At 38.8% G+C, this 26,999-nt stretch overlaps 1 protein-coding gene across 1 annotated transcript in view; it reads left to right on the top strand.

The window, feature by feature from the left end:
- LOC126320037 (glyceraldehyde-3-phosphate dehydrogenase 2-like) overlaps nucleotides 1–26,999 on the top strand; it is a 107,728-nt gene that overhangs the window by 65,420 nt on the left and 15,309 nt on the right. Inside the window, exons 5-6 of the mRNA XM_049993747.1 lie at nucleotides 4,005–4,259; nucleotides 13,749–13,909. Coding sequence (XP_049849704.1) covers nucleotides 4,005–4,259; nucleotides 13,749–13,909 — 416 coding nt within the window. The remainder of the gene's footprint in view (nucleotides 1–4,004; nucleotides 4,260–13,748; nucleotides 13,910–26,999) is intronic.

Below are 26,999 nucleotides of genomic sequence, written 5' to 3'. Positions count from 1 at the left end.
AACATTTGCACATGTAAGTTTTAGTTTCTCCAACATAATACTTGCAGAGACATTGTCATTTGTTTGGCCCCATAATGCAGCTTTCAGTGGTTCACCTCTGAGTTTTCAGCAACTTTGAGATATAGTATCTCTGGCAATATATTCTTGAAACAAACAAAACTTAATCATCTTTTACAAATATTTGCACTCTTAAGGGGGAGAAAAAAAGGCAAAGTTGGCTGAAAAAATAGACACTTGAAGAAAAAAGGGTTGTGGGATGAATCTGAAACTTTGCTCATAGCTCACCAATACTAGGTCTTAGAAACAAAATTTCATTTCGTAATTCTTTGTATTAGTTTATAAATTAAGAGCAAAGTTGACAATTTTTGTAAAAGCACCAAAAATGGGTGTTTTTTTAGCTCACTTTTATAATGAGTTTTCTGCAGACTCCTTTAACCCATTTTCATTAGGAAGACAGTTTTCTAATCTGCCTAAAAACTAGAAGTGGTCTTGCAATGTGAGCATATAAGGCCCTAAAAAGAATGAAAAGTTGGAGGTGCATTGAAAATGTGTCCATATTCCATTCGTTGGTACTCAAATTAAATCTGACTTATGTTCTACAATTGCTTAGTACTCTCTGGGAAAGGTAATATCAAATGTCCTGATGACTGGGAACTGAGTTGAGTTGGAGATGGAATTTTTTTTTTTTTTTTTTTTTTTTTTTTTTTTTTTTTTTTTTTTTTTTTTTTGCCCCCGTTAAGACTCATCATGGCATATTTCAACCTGTTTTTCTACTGTAACAACTACAGAATCAAACTGGTTATAGACTTTAAAATTTAACTGTCCATTATGAAAGCACTGGAGATCATGGTAGTAAAACTCTTGCATAACAGTTGCAACACACATTTATAAATTGCATTCAAGCTGTAAACCATAGTCATTTGTGTAGATTTGGCTGAATTCCATAACTGTTTGCATGTTTTTTTGGAAGTATTTGTGCTGTAGAGAACTTGGAATATGTCTTCTTATTATGCAGTGCTGTTGATGTGCTAATTTAATTCTGGTATAAAGTACAGTGTATTATGTGTTCACATAATTTGTGGTTCTGTCGAAAATTAGTGTACTGATGAAAAGTTGTATAAATGTGTTGTTATGATATATGGTTACTTAACTGCTGCTGGTTTCTTTTAAAGTGGGAAAACCAGAATACCCACTCCCATATGACTGATGTCTGATAGCTGCGTAATGGCAGCCATGGGCGGGTATTTTGCCACAGGTTCCTAACTGTGATGATACATTATTGTCAGTGTCAGAGGCCAAAGCTAGAAGAGGCTTCTTACAGGAGCTCAGGCTTATACTTCATTCAAGATAGTGAATTTTTTATGAATTTCATTAATTTGCTGCTGAATGCCATGAGGAAGTCTATGCTGCTAGCCAGATAATGTGGCTGATGGGGCTGGAATAACTGCAATAATGTGCTGTTGTGGAACCCAGTTTTTTTATTTTTTTTATTTTTTTATTTTTATTTATTTTTTTATTTTTTTATAGCCAGTAAAATGTATTTGCTGGGCTGTGTATCTCCTTCACTACTGTCATTAATTTTGTCCAGAAAAGATGATTTATCATTTGAAACTCTGCTGGCCCAAATAGCTTCATCATCTGGCAAAAAACTCTGATTTTTCTATAGTTCCTGCTAGAGTATGCCCATGTTCCATTTCTTCTTTGCCAATGAAAGTAAATTTAATGTAGTTTCCCCATTGATGAAACAGCAATTCAAGTCAGCAGAATTTCAAATGATGCATCATCTTTTGTGGCTAAAATTAGTGGCAGTAGTGAAGGAAATACATTAATGTCGGATCTGCCCTCCAGGACAGTATGCTGCATGCCTTTATGAAAAAGAGTAGTGGATTGGGAATATTTCTGAGACTTCTGCTGAGCAGAACGATGCTTTAATAAGCTTTATGCACCCACGTGGCCCACTAAATTCATTTACATGGCCATCAAGGAGTGACAAGTGCTGGGTTCTGGAACAGCATGTTATTGCAGCTATTCCAGCACCATAAGTGACATTCTCTGGTTGGCAGTATAGTTATCTCGTGACATTCAACAGCAGACTAATGAAACCTGTAAAAAAATACAACAAACCTGTGGTAAAGAAAATTCTCTACTGCATGAATCCTTTCCAAATAATGGCAGACACACTGCTGTGAAATTCATCAAAATTTATGCCGTTGACAATTGTGTAAAACTAGAAGGCAATTTTTACAATGGTGTTGCAGCTGCTATACAACAATTTTACTACCATGATCTCCAGTGCGTTTGTAATGCACAGTTAAATTTTGAAGTCTGTAACTAGTTTGATTCTGTAGTTATAATAGCAGAAAAACAGGTTGAAATATGCAATGATGAGTCATGACAAAAGACAATTTTTTTAAAGTTCTTTTGACTCCACCTCAGTTCCTAGTTATAATGATGTTTGATATATCCTTTCCCAGAAGGTACTAAACAATTGTAGAACATAATAAAAGTCAGATTTAATTTGAGTGCCAATGAACAGAACATGGACACATTTTCAATGCACCTCCACCTTTTCATTCTTTTCCTGGTCTTATATGCTCACATTGCAAAACCAAATATAGTTTTTAGGTGGATTAGAAAATTGTCTTCTTAATAAAAATAGATTAAAGAAGTCTGCAGGAAACTCATTATAAAAGTGAACTAAAAAATACATGTTTTTGATGTTTTTACAAAAATGGTCAACTTTGCTCTGTTTGTAAACTAATACAAAGCAGTAGAAAATGAAATTTTGTTTCTAAGACCTTATTTTAGTAACCTATGTATAAAATCAGAGGTTCCTCCCGCAATCCTTCCAGGGATTTTCAAGTGTCTAATTTTTTAAATCCAACTTCACTTCAAATTTCAAATTATCTGTTTGAAAATTGCTCAAGAAATCTGTTTTTGCTTAAGAATGCAAAATGTTGTAAATGATGGCCAAGTTTTATATATATATATATATATATATATATATATATATATATATATATATATATATATATATATATATATATATATATAGAAAATATTGTCACAGAAATACATCTCAAAGTTGCTGAAAACTCAAGGGTGTACCATTGAATGCTGCACTTAAGAGTTCAAACAATGGGACTATCTCTGCAAGTATTATATTATCAAAGTAAAACATTGTCTATGCTCATTGGAAACACAAAATTTCAGAAAAATCTTTGACAGTCACATTGAAACTTTTTCTGAAAAATGCGGCTTGGCACGGGATAGGCATCTATATGACATTTAACCTGTAACCATATCATCTAACAAACTGACATTAAATTCTCTTTTTGATGAGCTTCAATGACATATGCAAAATATATTGTGTGTTGTTAAACTATAACGATTATCTAAAGTGTGACACTTGGAATTACCCGTTCATATACTTGAAATTTTATGCCATTGATTTGGAAGCTGAAAATAGTACAACCTCTAGTTTTAATCAGCACAGAACCATTTGCAGAATACCAGAAACCAACTCAATTATACAGATTCTCTTCCCTTACAAGCTTTTCAAAATTCTAAGTATAATATTAAAAGAAGTTACGGGTGGCTAATTTTATATCCTATAAGAACTCAGATGTAGAGAGCTCTAATAATAGCCTCACGATCTCGAAGGTAACTGTGAAAGTCTAGTCATTTAAAAAGCAACAACTGTGCCTTGTCTCCAAATAATCCAGATTCAAATAATTTAAAGTTTTCGTTTTCACTTTAATGTGCTGCTCATCATGTATAACTCTGTATTGTTATATTTCTGTCATACTCTTATTATCAGTCTCATTCTTTTTGTTTAGAGGCATTTATCTTTCCTGTAGTCAGTTTGAAATTTTCAATGTGTGTAATTTGTGAAATATGTCACTATCTCTCTTTTTGTTTAACATATTTAATGGCCCAGAAGCCATTGAAGTCCCTACAAAATAAATGTAAGTAAGATTTCTATATTTTCTGGGTTTATGTAGCTTCACCTGGAAGGAGGCGCTAAGAAGGTCATAATCTCTGCTCCCAGTGCGGATGCACCAATGTTTGTGTGTGGCGTCAATTTGGATATGTACGATAGCAATATGAAAGTAGTGTCAAATGCTTCTTGCACTACAAATTGCCTTGCTCCTTTAGCAAAGGTTGTCCATGACAATTTTGAAATTATAGAAGGTCTGATGACAACAGTTCATGCCACCACAGCAACACAGAAGACAGTTGATGGACCATCGGGAAAGGTAAGCAGAAAGAAAAATTTGGCTTATTTATTTTCCATTATGTGTGCTGTGTATGGTCACATGGATGATAATAGTAGTAATGATTGTCAACAAATGTGGTTAGTAATAACAATAACAAAATACAGAAAGGCTATATTGACAGGATCTGGGTAAAATAAGCACATCATCAAAAATTACTAGATATATGTTTGGAGAGTTTTAATATCTCCTTTGGAAGGAAATATGATCTGTAATGTAATTATTGTCAAAGTCCACACAATGTTTTTCATAGTTTCTAGGCAAATTCTTGCAAAAAAGGATTGCATTATGAGCGGTATTTAAAGTGAAGTTTCTCTTTGTCAGCTGTAAAACCTTTGGCTTTGCATATATTTGCTTAAGATGTTTCTGTTATTAATTTGGTATGTGACAAAAAGATATGTGTTTGTGAGAGACATGGCAAAAGCTATTGCTAAACATATGATTTGCACAAAATAACTGTCCAGAATAGTACAGATCCCATTTCACTCACTTCAATTAAATTTAAAAAAGGCTAGTTATCGTATATACTCTAATAATCTGTGCATTTTTCCCCCGAACTTTAGGACAATTTCCCGAATCTTAGGATGGAAAAACGGGGGTGTGCGGATTATTTGAAACAATGTTGGTACTGCTCCGCCACCAACAATACATCCCATTATACTATTGCATTGTTGCGGCGTCAGTCTGTGATGCATCAGTAGCACGTTAGGAGTGAAGTATTAACGTCTTCAAACTTGTTAATTATGGCTACAAGTTCTCGTTATCGCTCATACACTGCTAAAGAAAAAGTGAAAATTATTGAAGAAGCCGAGAATATTGGAAATCGTGCAGCTGGACGAAAGTACAACGCGAGTGAGAGTTGTATTCGCGACTGGCGAAAGAATAAAATGCAGCTTCAAGAAACTAATAGTAATCACCGGGCATTTCACAGCCAAAAAGCGAAGCATCCGGAACGCGAGAAAAGGCTCTGTGATTATGTATATGAGAAGCGACAATACGGATGCGCAGTGACTAGTGGAATGTGCCAACTTAAAGCATTGTCTCTAGGCAAAGGACTAGGCATTAAGAGTTTCAAAGCTAGTCAGGGCTGGCTATCAAGATTTTTCAACCGAAATAGTTTAGGATTCTGGAGGAAAACTACTGTCGCTTAGCGGCTTCCAGGCGATTACAAGGAAAAAATAGTGAATTTTCATCATTATGTGATAAATCTGCGCCGTAAACAGTCCAATATACTATCGCAAAATGGTAATGCAGATCAAACACCAGTCTATTTTGAGATGCTGCTCGACAACACAGTGAACAGGAAAGGAGAATCCAGCATCATGATACGAACTGGCTGCAGTGAGAAACAAAGATATACAGTGTGTGTGTAACTCGCGATGGACAAAAGCTACCACCTTATGTGATATTTAAAAGGAAAACTATCCCGAAAATATCAGTAAAAGGCATACCGGTATTAGTGAGAGTGAATCTGAAAGGGTGGATGGACAATGAACTTGTAATTGACTGGGTGACACATGTTTGGCAACGTCGTCCTGGTGCGTTACTGAATTTACGCAACATGTTGGCCCTGGACAGCTTCCGTGGACAAACAACTAAGGAAGTGCAAGACAAATTACAAAAAGGGAAAACTGACTTGGTCATTATCCCTGGAGGCCTAACATCCATCCTAAAATTACTAGATGTGTGTATAAATCGGCCATTTAAAGCTGCACATAAACAGCGATATACGCAATGGATGGCTGATGAAAACCATAAGTTCACACCTAGCGGAAAAATCAAACGGCCAGATTTGTCCCAGATTTGTGAATGGGTGAAAAGTGCAACGGGCTCCATTCCGCAACCACTGGTGGAAAAATCCTTAAAAAAATGTGGAATCACAAATTCACTGGATGGAACAGAGGCTGACACTCTATGGGAAGATGGTGAAGACAATGATTCATTCTCCCGCATCGTGATGACGATGAAAGGGATGAATAGAGTGGTAAGAGAGGAAACGTACCAGTATTGACTAAAATATTTTATTGAACATACCATATTAACAAATTCTTAAACAAGGTAATTCACATTTCTTTTTTTTTGGTATTGTAGGTACGCATAGAGTCCTGGCTGGCGGTGATAATGTTCCCCGGCCGCCCGCCCGCCTAATGGGCCAGCTGGCCAGGTACACGCCGCTGAATCAGTTGCATTTCAACAATGTATCAACCTGTACAGCAGCGTTGCTTCAAACCAGTAGTTATTATACATACTTTTGAACACGTCATAACGTTGGACCAATTTTTTTTAAATAAAACAAATTAAAGCAAAAATAATTTTTTTTTCTCTTCAAAATTGGAGTGCGCGGATTATTAGAGTATATACGGTAATTATAATTCATCATAGTCATTAGCCATATTTGTTGCAGAAAGCATGTTAACAAAATTTGAATAGGAAGATTGATGTATTTACACCATAGTACCTCTGAGTTATAAGGTTAATTATGAGAGTGAAATTTTTTTTACTACAATCAGTGCAAGCTTAATTTCAATATACCCTAATTTTATGTAACAAGCACTATAAGTTAGGAAGAGTTTAACAGCAAGGTGTTTGTAGAAGATTGTACTATAGGCTTAAAATAATTTCATTATTGTGCTGTAGTAATAAATCAATATCAACTTAAAAGAAATTAACATCTGTAATTCTACAGAAGATTGGGCAAGACATTGTTTAAAATTATTTTATTTTATTTTTATTTTGTTTGAAATTATTTACTGACAATCTGGGATGCTGGTTCTCAGTATCATAATAATAAATTTCTCACTGTGCTCAATTGCATACAAATTTAAATGCAGCATATCAAACAGGTGTAATAACGTGGACCATGAGACTTAAGCAAGTAGCTGTGTTTTGCTATGTAAGGAGGGCGGTAATGCTTGTGATAAATCACAATCTGATGTTTAGTTACAGGAATGAAGTTCGGGAGTTTCTGATGTGTATCCTGTAGTGGTGATTCGGAAAGTTGCCATGATGGAAGTGTGTCTTTCAGAATCATTTTTCTTCATATACAATGTCTTCATGACATAGAATATCCTGTATCCCTTTTACTTTCAGGTAGCCCATCAAAATGATAACAGTAGTCTCACATATTGAGAGAGGAATAGGTTAAAAATTTTTGTTGACCAATGTTGAATGTAGTTTTACGTTGACGTTATTGTATTTTTTCTGATTTCTCAGACAAGCTTTATTAATGAAGTTGGACATACTTGTGCTGTAACTAAACAACCATTGCCGTACTATATACTAATAACATTAAAGAAATATAAGTGGATGCACTTTCTTTTCTGGAGTCTTGTAGATAGTTTGCAGATCATATCCCACCCATTGTCTGTAGGGATGGGTTTCTTATCATACTGATTGAAGTACTTTTCACATTTTAATTCGTGAATAATATAATTTTTAATACAAATCTTATCTGAAGACCTGAACTTCTGAATACGTCAAAAACATATTATTGACTAAAACCTCATACAGTCTAACTGAGCTGCAGTTGCTGCACTTTGTGCTTATTTATAACCTAGCTGTTTGCACCAGAACTTCTTGAAGAATACAGCTCTTTAATTACTACAGTATCCTAGTTAAAACATAAGTGTCAGCAAAAGCATACATTTTTCGGAAACTACTGTTTCAGTGTTAGAAAAGGATAGTGTTAAATCAATTTCAAATTTGTATTTGAAGTTTAGGAATTCTAAAATTTCTTTTGTAAACAATATTTTTTGAAAGAAATATTTTTTTGATTAATGTAAGTTACTCTTCTGTCAGTTCATACCAAAATATTTCCATTAAAGTATGTGACAGTGTATCTTCTATTTCCAGCACGATTCTTCTGGAAAACCCAGAAATCTCAGGGAATTCTGCATTTGTAATCTATTATTGAGATTGATCTTTGAGTTTTACAAATCAAATATTTTAAAATATTTAATATCTCAGTGTTTAAATTATATGAACATTATTCTGAAGAAATTATCATTGTTTAAAACCTGTGACCAAATGACTGCTTGTGGCTCGTATATAGCTCACCTGAGAGGAAAGAAAAGTCATTGTGGTGTGCTGCCCCCATCTCCATCTGCATCCTGCCTCTTCCTTTCACCTTTAATTTACCAGGAGCTTCTTGACATCACCTTCCTCCTCAACTTCCAGAATTCTCAGAATTTTTTCCCAGGTTTTAGCAGCCACTATGAATTACTTGTTTGCAGAAATTTTGCCTTTTCAGAGCCACAAGGACTGAACAACGCATCAACAAATAGGCAGGCAAAAAAAGATAAAGAAAACAATTGTCATTTGTTCAGGCAGGAGTTGTATAGAATTAGGAAAAGGTGTTTTCCTTCTGTCTGATAAACCTAAATAAGTTTTGAAATTCAGACCTCATTCTGCGAACTTAAAAGCACTTGTAGCACAACTTCTAGATGTCCCTTCAACTGTCAACTCATATCTCATTTTAGACATTGGCAGAAGTTTCAAAAGTTCCTGTGCATCTGTAGTGTGTAAGCAACCTGTGCACTGTTTATTGCTTTTATAGTTGGCTATTACTTGTTGCAGTCTGTCTAGTCAGAAACCTAGGCACCAGATATTCATAGGTAGCCAATTTTTTTGAGGGTATGAACTTACTCCTAAGGAACATACTCCGAGAACTATAAAGTTCTCGCTGCAAGCCTACAATGCAAGCCTTATCTCATTTTCCACACTGTTCTTACAGTGAAAGCCTTATCTCACCTCCCACTCTTCTGTAGTTCATTCTCTTCCTAAATATTCTTTAAACAGTGATGAGGTTGTGATACACGAATATTTTTGTTCCAAACAACTGGTTTATTCCACTTTGAATTAAAATATCATACCCATACTTCTTCTGCGCGCACTTACACTACAATTAAAACACTCCCCCAATACAACATAACTGGGGGGAGAGTGAGTCCTCTCACACTACACACTCAAAAACTAAATGTATGACTAAGAGCCAGAGGCCTACAGGTGAAAAATTTGGTACAAAAATCTGAATAAAAAGAGAAGTGTAATCAGAAAATGTTATCTGACCGAAGTAGACACAGATGACCTGGAGGAAGTTCTGTTGATCAATTACTTTGTGACCGACAAATTGCACTGCAAGGGGGAGGGGGTCAGTTTTGCCAGCCTGCAGCCAGTCGCACATCACAAGGTGCTGCATGTACATACAAAACAGGCAAATCAGTGAGCAGTGAGCCACAGAGGTATGTTTTTGCTACCTCAAAACAAGACGTACTCTCCTCCTCCTGATCCCTGCAATGGAAGCACTTCTTTGTCGCTAGTCCCTCCAACTAAAACCATTCTTAATTCCAACAATGAACCCTGCCTCTTCTGCTTCATACCACCATCCAACCATGATCCACCCCACTTCCACCTAATCCCCCACTGGTCAGCTTCCAGGAATTCCTTACTGCCAACTTAGCCTCACTATTGTTCCTCATGTCACATTCTCAGAACACCAACCTTTCAGTAGAAGAAAGAATAGCCATACACAACCTTGAAACAAATCCTGACATAATCACCTACTTGCGCACAAAGGTTCCATCACTGTTACTATGAATTGCAGTGACTACCTAGCAGAAGGCCTCCAGCACTTATTTTACTCCCCACCTATAAACCCTGTCAGAGTGATCCCATCCTGGAAATCCAACACAAACTCCAATCCATAGTTAAAGGCTTTGGCCCTTCCCAGAACACTTCACCTGAATGTATTCCCCTCCTCACTCCTATGACGCCTTGCACACCCATCTTCTACATGCTCCAAAAAAACCAACAATCCTGGATGCCCCATTGTGTCTGGTTATAGAGTTCCCACTGGAAGAATTTTGGTCCTCATTCACCAATACTTGTAACCAATTGCTCAGAATCTAGCCTCTCACGTCAAATACACAAACCACTTCCTTCACCGACTCTCCACCATCCCCATCCCTTTGCCTCCTGGATCCCTATTCGTCGCTGTTGATGCCTCCTCCCTATACACCAACATCCCTCATGCCCATGATGTTACCGTTATTGAACACTACCTTTCCCAACATCCTTCAGACTCCAAACCCACTACTCATCCCTCATACACCTTACTAACTTTACCCTATCACACAACCACTTCTTATTTGAAGGGAAGGTATGTAAGACCCGAGGCACAGCCATTGGCACCAACACGGCACCCTTCAATGCCAACCTTTCTATGGGCCATCTCAAAACACCAAACCCCTAGCCTAGTTCAGGTTCATTGACGATATCTTCATGATCTGGACTCAACGGCCAAGACACCGTATCTTCATTCCTTCACAAACTCAACATCTCTCCCATCGACTTCATGTGGTCCTCCTCAAACCAGCATACCATGTTCCTAGATGTTGACCTCCTCCTCTCTGATGGCTCCATCTGCACACGTGTCCACATCAAACCCACCAACCACCAACAGTACTTGCATTTTGACAGGTGCCATCCCTTTCATGCCAAAAATCCCTCCCATGTAGCCTGGCTGCTTTGGGGATGGCATATCTGCAGTGACAAAATCTCCCTTGCCCAGTATGCTGAGGATCTCACCAAGGCCTTCACAGACAAGCAATATCCCTCATACTTGATTCGCAAACAGATCTCCCATGCCATTTCCCCTCACACCCCCAATCCTCCCACCATCCCCCAAGAACCAGCCACAAAGGAATGTCCCCTTCATCACCCAGTACCATCCCAGACTGGAACAACTGAATCACATGCTTCGCCAGGATCTTGATTACCTATCATTGTGCCCTGAAATGAGGGAGGTCCTAACCAACATACTTCCCACCCCTCCTAAAGTGATGTTCCATCACCCACCCAACCTCCACAACACAGGTCCATGGAAGACCTAGGGGCAAAACTTGCTCAATCCACCCACCCAGCACTTTCTATTCCAGTCCTGTCACAGGTTTATCCTATCCCATCAGGGGCCGGGCCACCTGTGAAAGCAGCCATGTCAATTACCAGCTCTGCTGCAATCACTGCACAGCTTTTTATATTGGCATGACTACCAATCAGCTGTCCACCAGGACGAATTGGCTGCTGCCACACCATGGCCAAGAGCAAAGTAGATCACCCTGTGGGATTGCATACATCTGAGCATAACACACTTGATTTCAATGGCTGCTTCGCTACCTGAGCCAACTGGATCCTTCACTCCACCACCAGGTTTTCTGAACTGGCTGACAAGAGTTATCCTTACAACACATTCTCCACTCTCATAATTATCCCAGCCTCAACCTGCAGCACTGTCCTCACACCCTCCACCCAACAATATCTGCCCCTCTGTCCTATCGTCTCACTTCGCATGCTTTTTATTTGCAGCCCTCTGCCAATGCAAATGCATCTACCCGTCTTTCCCTCCTACTCCCCCTCCCCCTCTCCTCCGTGCCTCACAACATGCTGATGCTGTGCCTGTTGGCAGTCTAGTCCCTGTACACTCCACCAGACAGCGTTCATCTCTCTCCTGCCCATACACTGCTGTCCCTCCCCCTCCAGATTGCTGTTTGCACCTACATGATGTTGCAATCCTGGAGTTGGTGGTCGTGTGTGTGTGAGAGGTGTGCACACGTGTGTGTGTGTGTGTGTGTGTGTGTGTGTGTGTGTGTGTGTGTGTGTGTGTGTGTTTGTGTGTGTGTGTGTGTGTGTGGAGGCTGTGACCAAAATGTATATGTAAGTGTCTTTTAATTTTGCCTGTGTGCAACTTGATGTCCCTTCTTTACAGTAAGTAGCAATGCCTCTTTTCCTATATTGTTCATAAATAGGTTATTCTGTTTCCAGGCCAGTCTATCATGTGTGATGTAGGTGATTGGTATGACTGGCCAAATTTTGTTTCTTGTAGTCTGGTCCCATTGTACTTATTTCAGCTGACTTGCAAGACTGTTCCTGTTGAGGCCCCTATTGATATAGGTCTTCCTACTTCCACATAAGTGTTAAAAAATATTGTTTAACCCTTTATCCTCTATTTGGTGCATTCTTTATCCACTAGGTCCCACCTGTTCCCTCGTGATTTTTTAAATCACTTGCAGACAGTTTGGTATCCACGAAGATAAAATAACTAATGACATTTGATGTGAAGCGTATATTAGTTCTTACTCAGCTTTGGTGTAAATACTGCCACATATATTCAGGACCATAATTATATGAACTTGACTATATGAATTATCTGAATATGCAGAATCATTTTATCACTTGTTGTATCAGCACTACAGTTACATGCCTGTATAGACAAATGACTGAGAGAAATCATTCCTCGGTACTCTGTAGTTGTGTCTAATTATACCTTCAAATTGTGTTTCTTTGACATACTCAGCATTTTTGACTCGTAGTTTCATGCAGTCTTCTTGACATGTCATATACACTGAGCATCAAATTAGAGTAGCCTATAAGACTTTTGTTTACTGTCCAACTGGTATTCCCTGCTGTGTACAGGGTTCACTACTGTGTACTGCTTAGATGGTATTTATGACACGTGTATCTCCGATTTTTGTTTTAATTTCCTACTGGAGGGACTGTTGGCTTCCTGGTGGATTGCCTTGACTGAACATCTGATTCAAAGTGGGCTACGTTTAGTAAGTACTTGACCTTGTTCTGACGAGTAGGCTCTATCAGCAATCTTGATTTTCTGCTGTTACATTCTTAATTGAGTTCAGATAAATTAAAAAGTATGGGTAACATGCTGGGACATTGGTGTCTGGCTGGTTTGGATTTCACATTTTGATAATTCATGCAGTTATCAAACTCCGAGAATGATAAAGCAGTAGCAGAAATATCCAGAACAGGTCTTTCAACACTATCATTGTTCATATCTTGTGTGACTAAATAATAAACATTACATTTGGCTTCTCAATTGAAAGTAGTGAGAAATGATGTCATAGAATATTTGTTTAGTGCTGTGCTATACTCACTTTATAACGGAAACTGTTGTGATCCATCAGACAAAAAATTTTGATGTGTCCATATTATATTGCAAATCTCTTATCAAGTTCCAGTATGGTCAACAGTGAGGTTTATAGATTCAATGAAAGTGGAAGTGTTAGAATAAAGATGTACATGTGAGATGAATTGTTAGATTTCTATCGTGGTGAACTTAACATAAATGTGAGGATTGAATTGGGACAAATTGAGTACTGAAAGTCAGATTCATTTGTTAAAAGAATTCTCTTGGCCATGTGGAATGTACTTCCAGGATGAATAAGAACCTTCATATTCTAAAGTATGTGTGAAGAAATGTCTCAGCTATGTTTTCCCTAATCAGTAAATTAGTTACTTTCACCTGGCTTCCAAGATCTCCAGACATAGCAACATTATATTCCATACTGTATATTGTTAGCAATACACAAAAAATAAGAAAATTCCCAAAAATTATATGAATAATTTTAATTTCAGTGAAGCTAGTAAATTACACTATGATTTATTTATTGTTATTTACAGTTATGGCGTGATGGTCGGGGAGCTGGTCAGAATATCATCCCAGCTGCTACTGGAGCAGCCAAAGCTGTCACTAAAGTTATTCCATCATTAGTTGGTTGCCTGACTGGAATGGCTTTTCGTGTCCCTGTACCTGATGTGTCAGTAGTTGATCTCACATGCAGGTATGTTAAAAAAAAGAGTAATATTCTATTTCTGATCAGATCTTTTTACTAATTTAAATTCTAAGCATTGACAGCATGGAGAGCTGCATCAAACCAGTCTCAGGACTGAAGGCAACAACAAACAACAAGCATTGACAAATGGAAATGCATAAACAACTGAAGTCAAAGCTGCAAATGTGTTACTGAAAAGTGAATAATAATCTCTAATTTGGCAAAGATGTTCTTTACAGTGTACTGGGTGTTCACTAGATGATAGTATCATGTAGATGTGCAAACACTGACAAAAACATTGCTTGAGTGCCACACTGGTCACTTGCACAATGGATGCTAAATTTTGTCTGATTCCTATGTAGTGAAGTTACGAAACTCATTTGGAATTCATTGAAAAGTGTAGGTCCAATATAGTTAACACATATTTGGCATGGCAGCAAATCTATGGATGGTGTCAGAATTTCAAAAATTGTATGACACTGGTGAACCTGGCCATATATCAGTTTGTAGTTCCTCCATGGCAGTGATCATAGTGAAAAACTGTAAATATGGGTGGCTGCAGCACTATCTACATCCAGTAATGTGATCTACACACGTTTGGCATCACGAGTTGTACTTCCATAAATGTCAGACTTCCTCATTGAATTAGTTACGACCAGTCCATGTTTTAATTACCTAGTGAAGACCCATTTACCAGGTGTGCACATACTGCACCTTCTAATTATATGACAATAGTCACTATGCGGTATGGCATAAACAAACAATAACAGTCTCACTCAGATGAAGAGTACATGTGACACTTTTATATTAAAGTTAATAGCAACCCGTGTTAATTGTCCTACATCACTGTCCGTCTTCTGATTCGCAACTACACATCATTGCAATCATTACATTATTACGGTTCAGATTGACGTTGGTTCCACTTGAAATCTAGGCAATGAGTGTTTTTCGTATTCAGGTTCATCAGCATACGCTATTAACAGTTCTAATTCACAGTCTGGTTTCATATTAAGTTAAACACATTACTGCACAAAAGCATTATGGCTGTTTTGACTAACAATGGTTCAGCGTTCAAAGTCTTGGAACAGACTGGAGTTCAAAATGGCTTTAGGCCAAGTATTCATATAACTTTGTAAAAATGGATACTAAAAGTTTCACATTATTTCAAATTAATTGAATGATCTAAGCTTTATAGTGATAAGAGTTTAGACTGTAATAAGCCTTTTTGATGACAAAACTGTAAAAACAGCTAAATAAACAATACCATACACAAAAGTGGTAATTATCTGGAAACTTATTGAGTGCTGATGTTCCTAACATATTTTGGAAATTAGCTACATGAATACTTTATGCATTTCTATGAGTTAGTTTCCTAACTGTATCAGTAATATAGTAACTAAATCTGTTTACATGTCAGCAGTGTCCCTGTAATAAGAAATAATTACGGTCAGTTAATTGAACTGAGCTTTATTTATTTATTGTCCTCTGAATCAATACTGTATATGAGATGCACATGGTGATGAACAAACATACATTTGATGTTGGACATTATGATAATTTACTGGCATTAAGTTATATGCCGAAAGTTTACACAAACATGAGTTTACATACATATTTTCTGAGAAATCATGAACACACAAATTACATATTCACACGTTTGTATTTTAGTGCTGTATTCCTCTCACACATATGCACAACAGTACCTGGTTGGATATTATTTCTGCAGTACAATATTTCGGCGATCAAACATGTCGCCATCATCAGGTGAACTGACGGACTGAGCTCCTGTGAACGTGCCGGCACGGAGATCCGTATATTATGGCTGCTCAGGGGGAACTGGGTTTGGTCGCGGCGGCGGCCGATTTAAATACCCTCCGCCCGCAGCGCGCTCCTTCCGCTGTCCGCGCCCCGTGCCACGGTAGCGCAGTGGAACAGATTGCGACGGCGTCTGAGATGACGTCGGTCTGATGGCTCTGTCCGCCACGGTCATCACAACTATGCGTTTGCTCGATTTACTCTTGATTAACCCAATCGCTGGTTCCCAAGCCTTGCTAAGATTATAGCCACAGTCACGGTTTATGAGGTCGTCATTGGTGCGAATTTCGATGGCCTCTCTAACAACGCTGTCCCAGTATCTCGACGTCTGTACCAGAATCCTCGTGCGGTCATACTCCATGGCGTGATTTTCCGACAAACAATGTCCAGCGGCCGCCGACTTGCTCGGATACATCAGCCTCTGGTGTTCACAGCATCGATCCTCGACGGTACGCATCGTCTGACCAATATACGACTTGCCACATTGACACGGAATCTGGTACACGCCGGCCTTCCTCAAACCGAGGTCATCTTTGGCTCTCCCCACCAGTGCACGAGATTTATTTGGAGGACAAAACACAGTTCCGTCCGCAAGTGGTAGATCCAACGTGCTCTCCGCCCAACCACTGCAGCACAACCTGTTGAGATGGATGAAGTCACGAGGGAGGAGGTAGTCGCTGCATTTATTCCATACACAGGCTCACTCTCGGGGAAAATTGCCCGCATTCTGAAGAAACACCGGGTCGGAACTGTGTTTTGTCCTCCGAATAAAACTCGTGCACTGGTGGGGAGAGCCAAAGATGACCTCGGTTTGAGGAAGGCCGGCGTGTACCAGATTCCGTGTCAATGTGGCAAGTCGTATATTGGTCAGACGATGTGTACCGTCGAGGATCGATGCCGTGAACACCAGAGGCACACTCGACTGATGTATCCGAGCAAGTCGGCGGCCGCTGAACATTGTTTGTCGGAAAATCACGCTATGGAGTATGACCGCACGAGGATTCTGGTACAGACGTCGAGATACTGGGACAGCGTTGTTAGAGAGGCCATCGAAATTCGCATCAGTGACGACCTCATAAACCGTGACTGTGGCTATAATCTTAGCAAGGCTTGGGAACCAGCGATTGGGTTAATCAAGAGTAAATCGAGCAAACGCATAGTTGTGACGACCGTGGCGGACAGCCATCACACCGACGTCATCTCAGACGCCGCCGCAATCTGTTCCACCGCGCTACCGTGGCGCGGGGCGCGGACGGTGGAGGGAGCGCGCTGCGGGCGGAGGGTATTTAAATCGGCCGCCGCCGCGACCAAACCCAGTTCCCCCTGAGCAGCCATATCGTACGGATCTCCGTGACCTCACGTTCACAGGAACTCAGTCCGTCAGTTCACCTGATGATGGCGACATGTTTGATCGCCGAAATATTGTGCCCGTTGGACACTATAGATCGGCAGTACACCGGTGGATATTTTGATTATTTATTTTTATTTCTGATGGCAGGCTGCTGTATATTTTAATGCCTTTGTTGAAGGGAAACTTTTTAAAGGCAGAGGTGCGCATTTCTTTAACATGGGGTTTCATTTTCTGCCTAGTATCATAGTCATAGACATTTACGTTTTTATTAAATTTTGTAATATTACTTTTTACAAATTTGCATAGTTCTAGTATATACAGGCTGCCAAGGGGTAGGAAGAAATGTCTTCAGCTATCAGTCGTCTTTGCCTTATTCATTATTCTTATAGCTCTCTCTTTGGTGAGGAGAATGTTTGGGCTATGTGTAGAGTCTCCCCAGAATACAATATCATACTGCATTACACTGTGGAATTGTGCACAGTAGGCTGTGTGAACAGTTTCTAGGTTTGTGCAGTATGCAGGGATTTGCTGAGATTTGGGAACACTGTAATTTCATATCAGGCATAATTTTATTTGTTCTTTGGTGGAAGTTTATGTAAGTGGTTTTCTTTGTGTTAAACTAAGAGCTTTTTTTTCCTCAAACCAATCACCAAGTTCGTCTGCATTTCCATTTATTGCCTCTTGGAGTTCATGTTCATTTTTGCTTGTAATGAAAATACTGGTATCATCCACAGAGAGTGTTCTGGTACTGGCATTGATGTTTGATGGTAGGTCATTTATGTACACAAGGAAGAACACATGTCCAAGTATTGAGCCTTGGGCCACACCTTGTGTAATATTGCAATAGTCAGAGTACCGTATTTACTCGAATCTAAGCCGCACCTGAAAAATGAGACCCGAAATAAAAGGAAAAAAAATTTCCCGAATCTAAGCCGCACCTGAAATTTGAGACTCGAAATTCAAGGGAAGAGAAAAGTTTTAGGCCACACCTCCAAATCGAAACAAAGTTGGTCCATTGTAATATGAGACACAATTTAGGTCGAATTATTGATGATACACCCACAGTAGTTTGGTTTGAGTCGTAAGCTTAGCAGTTAAGCTTTACCAGGTAGCTATTGCTATGCATCTGGCGCTCCGTTCGTATTTATACGCGTACCCTTCCTTTTTCACATGCTTCGTCTGTTTTGAATAGATTGCTTATTTTGCTTTGATCTGATAAGTGCCGTTTCCTTTGTAATAGGTGTTTACGTCACTCTAAGCTGAAAATGCATTACTGTACTGTCACGCATTGATTGTCGCATTGTGATAGTGCGTGTTTACGGCCTGTCACCGCTCGCGGCATGGCTTGCTTTTGTGTGCGCTACCGCCGCTTACAATTAAGAAAAACAGAGAGAGGAATAGTCTCATTAGCGAAACAGTGGCAAGAGACTGCTATTTGTTGTTACTTACACTGCTGCTTTCTTTGATAATGATCATCAAGAACCAAATAATAGACTGTGTATGATAGAACACGTTCTGAACGAGAGTTAGGCGAAAATTTTTCTCCGTTTGAATATCTTTGCGGCCGCTTCTTTAGTACATCAAATTCTGCACAGAAATTAGTGTTCTTAGATTTAAAAATCTAGTCAGTTGCCGTGCTTCATTTCTGACGGTATCACTATTAGGCAAAAGAATAATAGGAATATAAACATGACACGATACCTGTATTCTTCCGCGTTTGCTGTTGTCACACTCTAGTTTCGTAGTTTATTAGGCACACAGGATTTAAATGAGATAGCAGCTAACACAAAAGAATACATGGCAAAATGTTTATATTTCGTATTATTCTTATGGTAAAGAGAATACTGCATGTGAGTCACATTTCATCAGGCTCCTATCTCTTCTCACAGGTAGGAAAAAATTCAGAACGTAGAGTTGGCCATATTGACAAACATCCCAAATAGTCTTGCCAGTCAGGTTTCCATAGTACATTGAAACTCTGCTACATTTGAAGATGAACAATACAGAGTTTGTATTTACTCGGAGTGGAGAAAAAAAAGCTTGTTTACCGCCTTTTTTTATTTATTTACTGACGCTGAGGTTTTGTCGCCAGTATTTATCTTTGTGGCTACAAAGCATGCCTGTGAAACGCTACATATATTCGAAGGCAGAAGTTCTTAAATGACAGATGCTGCCAAATACACATAAACTAAACCACCTCATCCCCTTTCTGCCCCGAAGCAGGAGTAGTGACCTACACACTATATACACCCACGGAACCGGACACAGAAACAAACCCAAACACAAATACACCTACCCACCAAGAACAATCATAAACAACACCCTCCACACCTTCCCCGACACAATACACCAACACGAACACGCAAGGCAATTACACAAACAGGACGACGACACTCCCACACCCCCTCACCCCGACCGCCCTCCACCATAAACCCCACCTAGTCGATTGCAACAAACCGGCAAATAAATCCGCCTCCACTGTCACTGTGGGATTCAGACTGAATGAGTTAGTGAGATTCAGTAGGGATTCTTTCACATGCCCTGTAGACTGGAAATCAGCATTGAAATCAACACATAAAATTAGTACCTTTTAGTTTGGGTAAAGTTTGTTTAGGAGTATTTCAGGGTTGTTTAGGAAGACACACAGATCGCCTGTTGGAGAATGGTAGATACATGTTATGAATATATTTGGTTCCAGAATTTCGATTACAGCTGCTTCAAAATCGTTTTCTGTATTTCAATGGTCAAACAGGTCAAAACGTCTGTAGTTCATGGAATTTTTTTATAAATATGGCAGCACCTCCACCTCTCTGGCTTTTCCTGCAATAGGGGGTAGCTAATGTGTAACCAGATATGCTAGCTGAACTAATTTAGTCTGGTTTCAGCCAATGTTTTGTAATGCGAATGACATTTACATATGCGGAGGTAAGGGGTGTGGCCATAAAAATTTTCTAGATTAAACATCCTACCTCGTTGGCGAAACCTGTATGGTTCACACTGGTTTTGTCTTTGGGTGCAAGGATTTTTACAGTTATGTTTTGTCCCTTAAAGGTATTATAGAACCACTTTGTCCTTTTTTTGCTCTACAGATTGTGATACGTGATTTGCGAATTCTCTTCCGCCAAGGTTGTTCAAGTGGAACCTATGTTGTGTGTTGCGTTCTCTGTGAAACTTGCTAGCATCAATTACGGTGACATTTGCGAATGTTGAACAGAGTTTATAGATTTGTGAGTTTGTGTTTGTTACATCTGTGTTTAAACGCAACCTGTTTGGAAGGCCGTGTCTGAATGGTCCGTCCACTAGAAACACTTTCTTTGATGAAATGCATGGTAGTTTTTTTTATTGGTTTTTGTATATTCTGGCTGTTGTTGCAGGCCACATCGTTTGTTCCTGCTGCAATTACAACAGTGTCAGAGGTGCATGTTTTTGGAGAGTTCTGATCAATATTTTTTAGGACAACACTTGCATTTGGTTGGGGATAGATGTTACCTGAATGTGGTCACCCTCATTTAGAAATTTTGGTATATTGCAGCCTTGGCTGTTGCTGAAGATGATTGTCTTACACTTTTGTTCACTTATTTTTTGTTTTCATGGAATTTCGTACCATTTCCACTTTGTTTTGGGGATCATTGGTGGGTAAACATGAGTTTGTAAGATGTTTTGGTGTCGTTTTCTGAGTATGTTTGTCTTATCTGATATTGGAATTGGTTGCTTTTTACCTTTTGAGCTGCTGGTGCAACGTACATCATTACTGGTGTGATTGATTGAAGCACTAAAGTCACATTCCTTATTTCCAATAACAAGCTTGTTATTTCCAGTATTCTCGGTCACACATGAGTCACATGAACACAATACACAAGTATTTTGTTGATTACTTTCCACTATAACCATTTTGTTCTTTATTTCTTCATGTTCGGAGCATGCTGCAGCCAGTTCTTCCTTAAAGCATTGTTTTTCCTTCCTGGGACGCCAACATAATCTCGAGATTGCTCACTGTTATGTACTCGGCAGACAGTTTCTCCTGCAGTATTTTGAGTTTGTTAAAGAGATCCTTGTGTTCAGAGTGTATTGCAGCTAGTTCTTTTTTTTTATGTTTAATTTCAATTTCTTGAAGGGTTATGGAGACATTTAAATTGTTTTCTGCTAAACATTCGCACACGTACGGCATTACCACTGGTCTCCATTGTTTATGAATCTGACATTAATTTTGACCCATTTGTTGTGATACCAACACATACATTCCATGCACAGAATGCTTCTTGTACCTTTTTCTAGCATATTTTGCATATGGAACGGTCACATAGTAACGAAACCAGGAGACAATCTTTTTCACTACCCTTCCATGGTGCCATGACACCCAAAGAGTTAGCGAAACTAGTTATTTGAAATGGTTCAAACTAATTAGGAGATTATTTTGACTAATGTAATTTAGCAATGTTCGGCCTGATCTTATCCTTGGAATTACAGAATGACGGCCTGATCTTATACTTGGAATTACAGAATGACATCTTTATCTAATGGCACATATCTCACTAACGCTAATGATAATTGCGAAAAAAAAAAATCATTTAAGAAGGCAAATAACAAAACAGAATTGAAATGGGTCACAGCTTGCTCTGCTGCAAGCTTCGGAATGAAAACTTTGTGTAGGAAAACTGCCAAGTAACATGATATAACATTGCAGCAACTATGAACACTATTCACGATCATCCCCACAAGTCATGTCACTAGAGAAATACTTGGGTCAACTTCCATCAACCAGAAATGAAGAGTGTTGCTAAGGAATGATGTGTTTCATCATTATCCTAACCAAAGAAGTTCTGATCCCAACCATCATCAGAGGATGAATTAGACATTATCTTTTAAAAACTATACACTGCCAATACTGCATCATAATAAGACCTCATAGATAATCAACACTGGCCTGCAAGCAAATTGAAATGTGTGTTGTTGGCTGCAGATATGTTTTTACAACATAACAATACATGGTTCAATACATCCATCTGTTACTTGCAACAGTAACAGAGGTTACACTCACAAAATCTTCCTGCATGTGATTCCCGTATGTTTGTCTGAGATTTCAAACAAACATTGTACAGTAAGACTTTGTTCCGATCACTAGTGGTTGTGCAGGTGTTTTCCTTGTCTAAGAGATTTCAAGCACTTGGTATTTGGTGGCGCACTTGGACTAATTGTACCAGATTTTATTTTGGAGAGTATCAAGTAAATTATTTACTAGGACAGATTATCAAAACTGGAATACAAATTGTTCATGGAATGTTACCTAACTGTAGTACAAGATCTGAGACAATCTGGAAAGTAACTATATGTGAATCGTCCTTCAGAGCTGCCATAATCATTGTAGAGATGATATACACTCCAATCATAGGTATCACGGCGTAAATAGTGTCTCATCATATTGAAAATAAGGACTGGAGCAAGAAGTAAATCTGAACCTACAACTTGCTGGTGTAATCCCATGAAAACTGTAATGGATGGTGGCGCTTAAAACCTTGAAACCGACAAGGCACTCACCTCACTGAAATGTTGTTATTCAGTCTAACATATAATCTTAAATGAAAGCTGAATATTTTGTCAGTATTGAAAATACAACATGAATCATTTTAGGAAAGATTTGTCCGATAGTGACGTAACATAAATGGAAATAAGTCAACCACAGAATGAATGGTCTAATGAGCATTTTACTGAGGTAAGAAATACAGGGTATTTGAAAAAGAACTCCATAGTTTTAAGCATAAATTTAATATATTATGTTAATAATAACGATAAATTAAGTATAAATTTAATGGGGAAATAAACAAAAAATTAAATCGATGAGTACATATCATGAAAGAGGATTCCTTCAAGTTTTGTTTAATGTTAGTAGATGTCAACATGGATCCATTTGTTGCTCTCCACACTTAAAGACTATATTCCACATCTTTCCATGTATTTTCCAACATTTCAGGTGTAACTGTCCCAACCGCCACGACAATTCTTTCCCATAAATGATTGATGTTTCTGATTTTTTTTTTTTTCACTGTACACAACATTTTTTATGTGACCCCAAAAGAGTAATTCCAATGAGGTTAAGTCTGGACTTCGTGGTGGCCAAGGTATTGAGCCTGCCCTGCCTATCCACCTTCCTGGAAAGCAAATGTCAAGAGCCACATGCATGTGGTTACTGTAATGAGGTGTGACGCCATGTTGTTGGAAAAAATGCAAGCTCCGAACACACTAAACATGGATTTGTTCAACAACATCTTTAGAAGGTATCGGTCTACCTGGTGATTTTGTTTTTAAAACACTACTGGTTTCTTTGAAAGACTTTAGCCAGTGATGGATAGTTTTTGCTGTAGGTGGTTCACCACTGTACTGACATCTAATATTACTTTCCACTGTTATAAATGACTCAGTTTTCACAAGCCAAATAACACAGTGTGCTTTGCGTTGCGGAGTACACATGGTTGCTGAGTTGCTCTGCATTGCACTGCACACTTTGCCTGGACTGATCAGAGGGAACAGAGGAAAAAAATGGCACTGGTGCCATCTCAAGGTCAAGCAGACCTGCCAACTGCAGGGGAGTCTAACTTCGGGAGTTGATGAATTACACACCACAAAGTAGAATAGTGTATGTCACTGTGTTCAAATTCTAGGACACATTAAAACTAGGGAGTTCTTTTTCAAACACACTGTATAATGGAAAGAGTGAATGAGTGAGAAGCCTGTAGATCTTGCATGAAAGCCCACCAATTATTGTATTGTTTTTCCTTGCTAGGCACTGTTTCAACAATGGTACTACAGTATACATAAGTGGCACTATTGATAATGGCGTTCGGGTATCCTTGAGTGAGTATAAACATCTTTCAATTAACAACTGTTTCAACTTGCCCTTAAAAAGATTTCCATAAAGTTGCTTTATTTTATTTGGCAACCTGTACAGAATTTTCATCCAGCTGGAGGCGCACCTCTTTTGTTACACACTATCCTGTAATGTCACATCTGGTTTATGTGTTGTAATTACAGTGAGTGACATGGAAAATGCTATGTATAATACCTGACATGTAATCAGCTGCTTAATGATTATCACATACTAGCTGTAGTTGTCATTTCATGCAGAACTTCAAAAATGCAACACTAAATGTGACACAGTAATATTTTTCTAGTGTTGTAGCACTTATTGTTGCACCCTGTATTGTTTCCCTTTCAGTTGGATTTGTTTGTAAAATGTTTCTGCAATTATCATCATCTTAGTAGAGTAAACATACTGTTAAGCCCTGAAGGTGCTGCAGAAACTGTAGCTTTAGTGGAAAATGATCTCAGCAAGCATTTTGTTATTAAAGTGTGGAGAACTATATCATCTATGATATACAGAACCATAAAGTGGTGCTGGAAAACTGAAGTCTATGCAAGGAAACCAAGATCAGGCCTGAGAAGAGCCATATTACCAAAAGAGACAATCACTTCTTACAACTTCAAGTTGAAGCACAAAGTCAACACCATGAAGTTCAAGGGGTCAATGCTAATGGCAGAACCATCTGGAAAGGACTGGAAGAAGCCATTCTTCAGTCCCAAAGATAGGTCCAGAAATCATTAGATAGCATCGCACATTTCCTCTGTGTGGCACATGAAATCACAGATAGAGAATACATCAAGGGAAGTGAGTGGTGTTTACTGATCAGACACGGTTGGACCTAGGATCACCTGTTAGTAAAGGGCGTGTCTGGAGAAGGCCTATGGAAATATATTCCCCCTGAACGTTCTTATCCAGTTTGCCTCTTCAGGGAGGTTCGCTGGCTGTGGGCAGGAATCAGTATGAGTGAGTGTAAGTATGGATTTGATCTTCATGGAGCATGGGTACCTTATAGCACATCAGTACATGGTAGAAGTAGTTTTGGAGCATGTTGTGTCTTTTTGCCCCTATGTATTGGTGATTTTTGTCACTACTGCATGACAATGCATGGCCACGTGTTGCAACAGTTGTGCAAGAGTTCTTTGATGAAATGGAGATTCCTGCTACAGCTGGGCCTGCTCGAATTACTGATGTGATTATTATTGAGCATGTATGGATCCAGTTGGAGAAAAAGGCTTGTCAGCTCTGTTCAGAGATCCTACAGGATCTACATTTACATACAGTACTCAACAAACCAATACATGGAGTATTGTGGTGGTTGCCACATACACTTAGTCACTTCCATTCCTGTTACACTCGCAAATAGAGTGAGGGAAAAATGGATGTGTATAAGCCCCCGTATGAGTCCAGATTTCTATCATATTTGTTGTCCTTAACATGCAATGTTTATTGGTGACAGTAGAATTGAGCTGCAGTTGGCTTCATATGTCGGCGCTCTAAATTTCGTCAACAGTGCCTAGCAGCATGCCTCTGATGATGGCTTCCTTTAATCCAACCTGTTAGGGATCCCAACACTCGAGTGGTACCCAAGAGTGGGCCACACTACCACGCTATATGTTGGCTCCTTTACAGATGAGGTATACTTCCTCCAAATTCCCTCAGTAATATGATCATTCACCTCCCCTACTACCAATGTAATGTGCTCATTCCATTTCATATTGCTTTGCAATATTATTCCTAGATATTTAATTGGTGTGATTGTGTCAAGCAGAACACTACCAGTGCTGTATTCAAATGTTATGATTTTTCCTACTTGTCTAAATTAACTTACAGTTTTCTATATCTAGTGCAAGCTGCCATTCATCACACCAACCAGAAATCAAATCCAATCCAAGTCATCTCATATCTCCTACAGTCGCTTCTCAACACTATCCCATATACCACAGTGTCATCAGCAAACAGCACTAAATTGTTCTTCATTTATGTATATAATGAATAAGTGTGGCACTATTGCACTTCCCTGGTGCACTCCTGATGATGCTGTTGTCTCTGATGAACACTCACCATCGAGGAACACATACTAGGTTCCACTAAATAACAAGTCTTAGCTACATGCAAAAATGGGAACCTGATCCGTATGCTTGAACCATCAACAATCTACAGTGAGGCACTGTTTCAATCGCTTCCCAGAAATCTAGGCATATGAAATTTGCCTGTTGCCCTCTAGCCTTGGTTTGTAGGATATCACATGAGAAATGGGGAAGTTGAGTTTCTCAGGAGCAATGCTTTCTAAATCCGTGCTGATTTGAGGACAGAAGCTTTTCTGTCTCAAGGAAGTTTATTATAGTCAAACTTGAAATGTGTTTAAGAATTCTGCAGCAAAAGGATATTGGTCTGTAATTATGCTGGTCCATTCTCTTAAATTTCTTACATAAAGAAGTCACCTGCGCATTTTTCCAGTAGCTTGAGACAGTACTGGGCGAGAAATTAGTGATAAATGCAAGCTAAGTGAGGAACCAGTGCCACTCTATAAAACTGTATTGGAATTCCATCTGGACGTGACAACTTACTGTTTTCCTGATCATTCAGTTGCTTCTCTATGCCAGGGATTTTGAATTGTATACCATTCACGTGGGAGTCTGTGTGACGGTCAAGCAACAGTGTGTTTGTACAAGGCTCCTGTCTGAATGATGTCTTAAACATGAACATGTGACATAAACTTTCTTTTTGCTGTCTTCTATTGCCACCCCTGGCTGGTCAGTGAGTGTTGTGGAAGTTATGTGCTTCACCCTTTGATCGTCTTATGGTTGCATGAATTTTCACAAACTTTTGCTTGCCAATGATTGCGCATTATTTTTTTGAGCTGAGAGTGCAATAATCTGTTTCCTCAGTTTTTTCCTAGTTTATTAAACCAGGGAGCGTCTCTCCATCTTTAATCTAGTTACTTGGCACATACATATCCAGTGTGTGACTGACAATCATTTTAAACTTTGCCCATAATTCCTTACTCCATATTGGAACTAAATTATGTCCATTCGTTTTGTAATAGCTTATCTGCTTTTTCTAACATAAATACTCTC

Source organism: Schistocerca gregaria, chromosome 2 (genome assembly GCF_023897955.1).
Source record: "Schistocerca gregaria isolate iqSchGreg1 chromosome 2, iqSchGreg1.2, whole genome shotgun sequence".
Classification (NCBI taxonomy): domain Eukaryota; kingdom Metazoa; phylum Arthropoda; class Insecta; order Orthoptera; family Acrididae; genus Schistocerca; species Schistocerca gregaria.
Note: the sequence above shows the minus strand (reverse complement) of the source record. Positions and strands in the feature narration are given on the sequence as shown.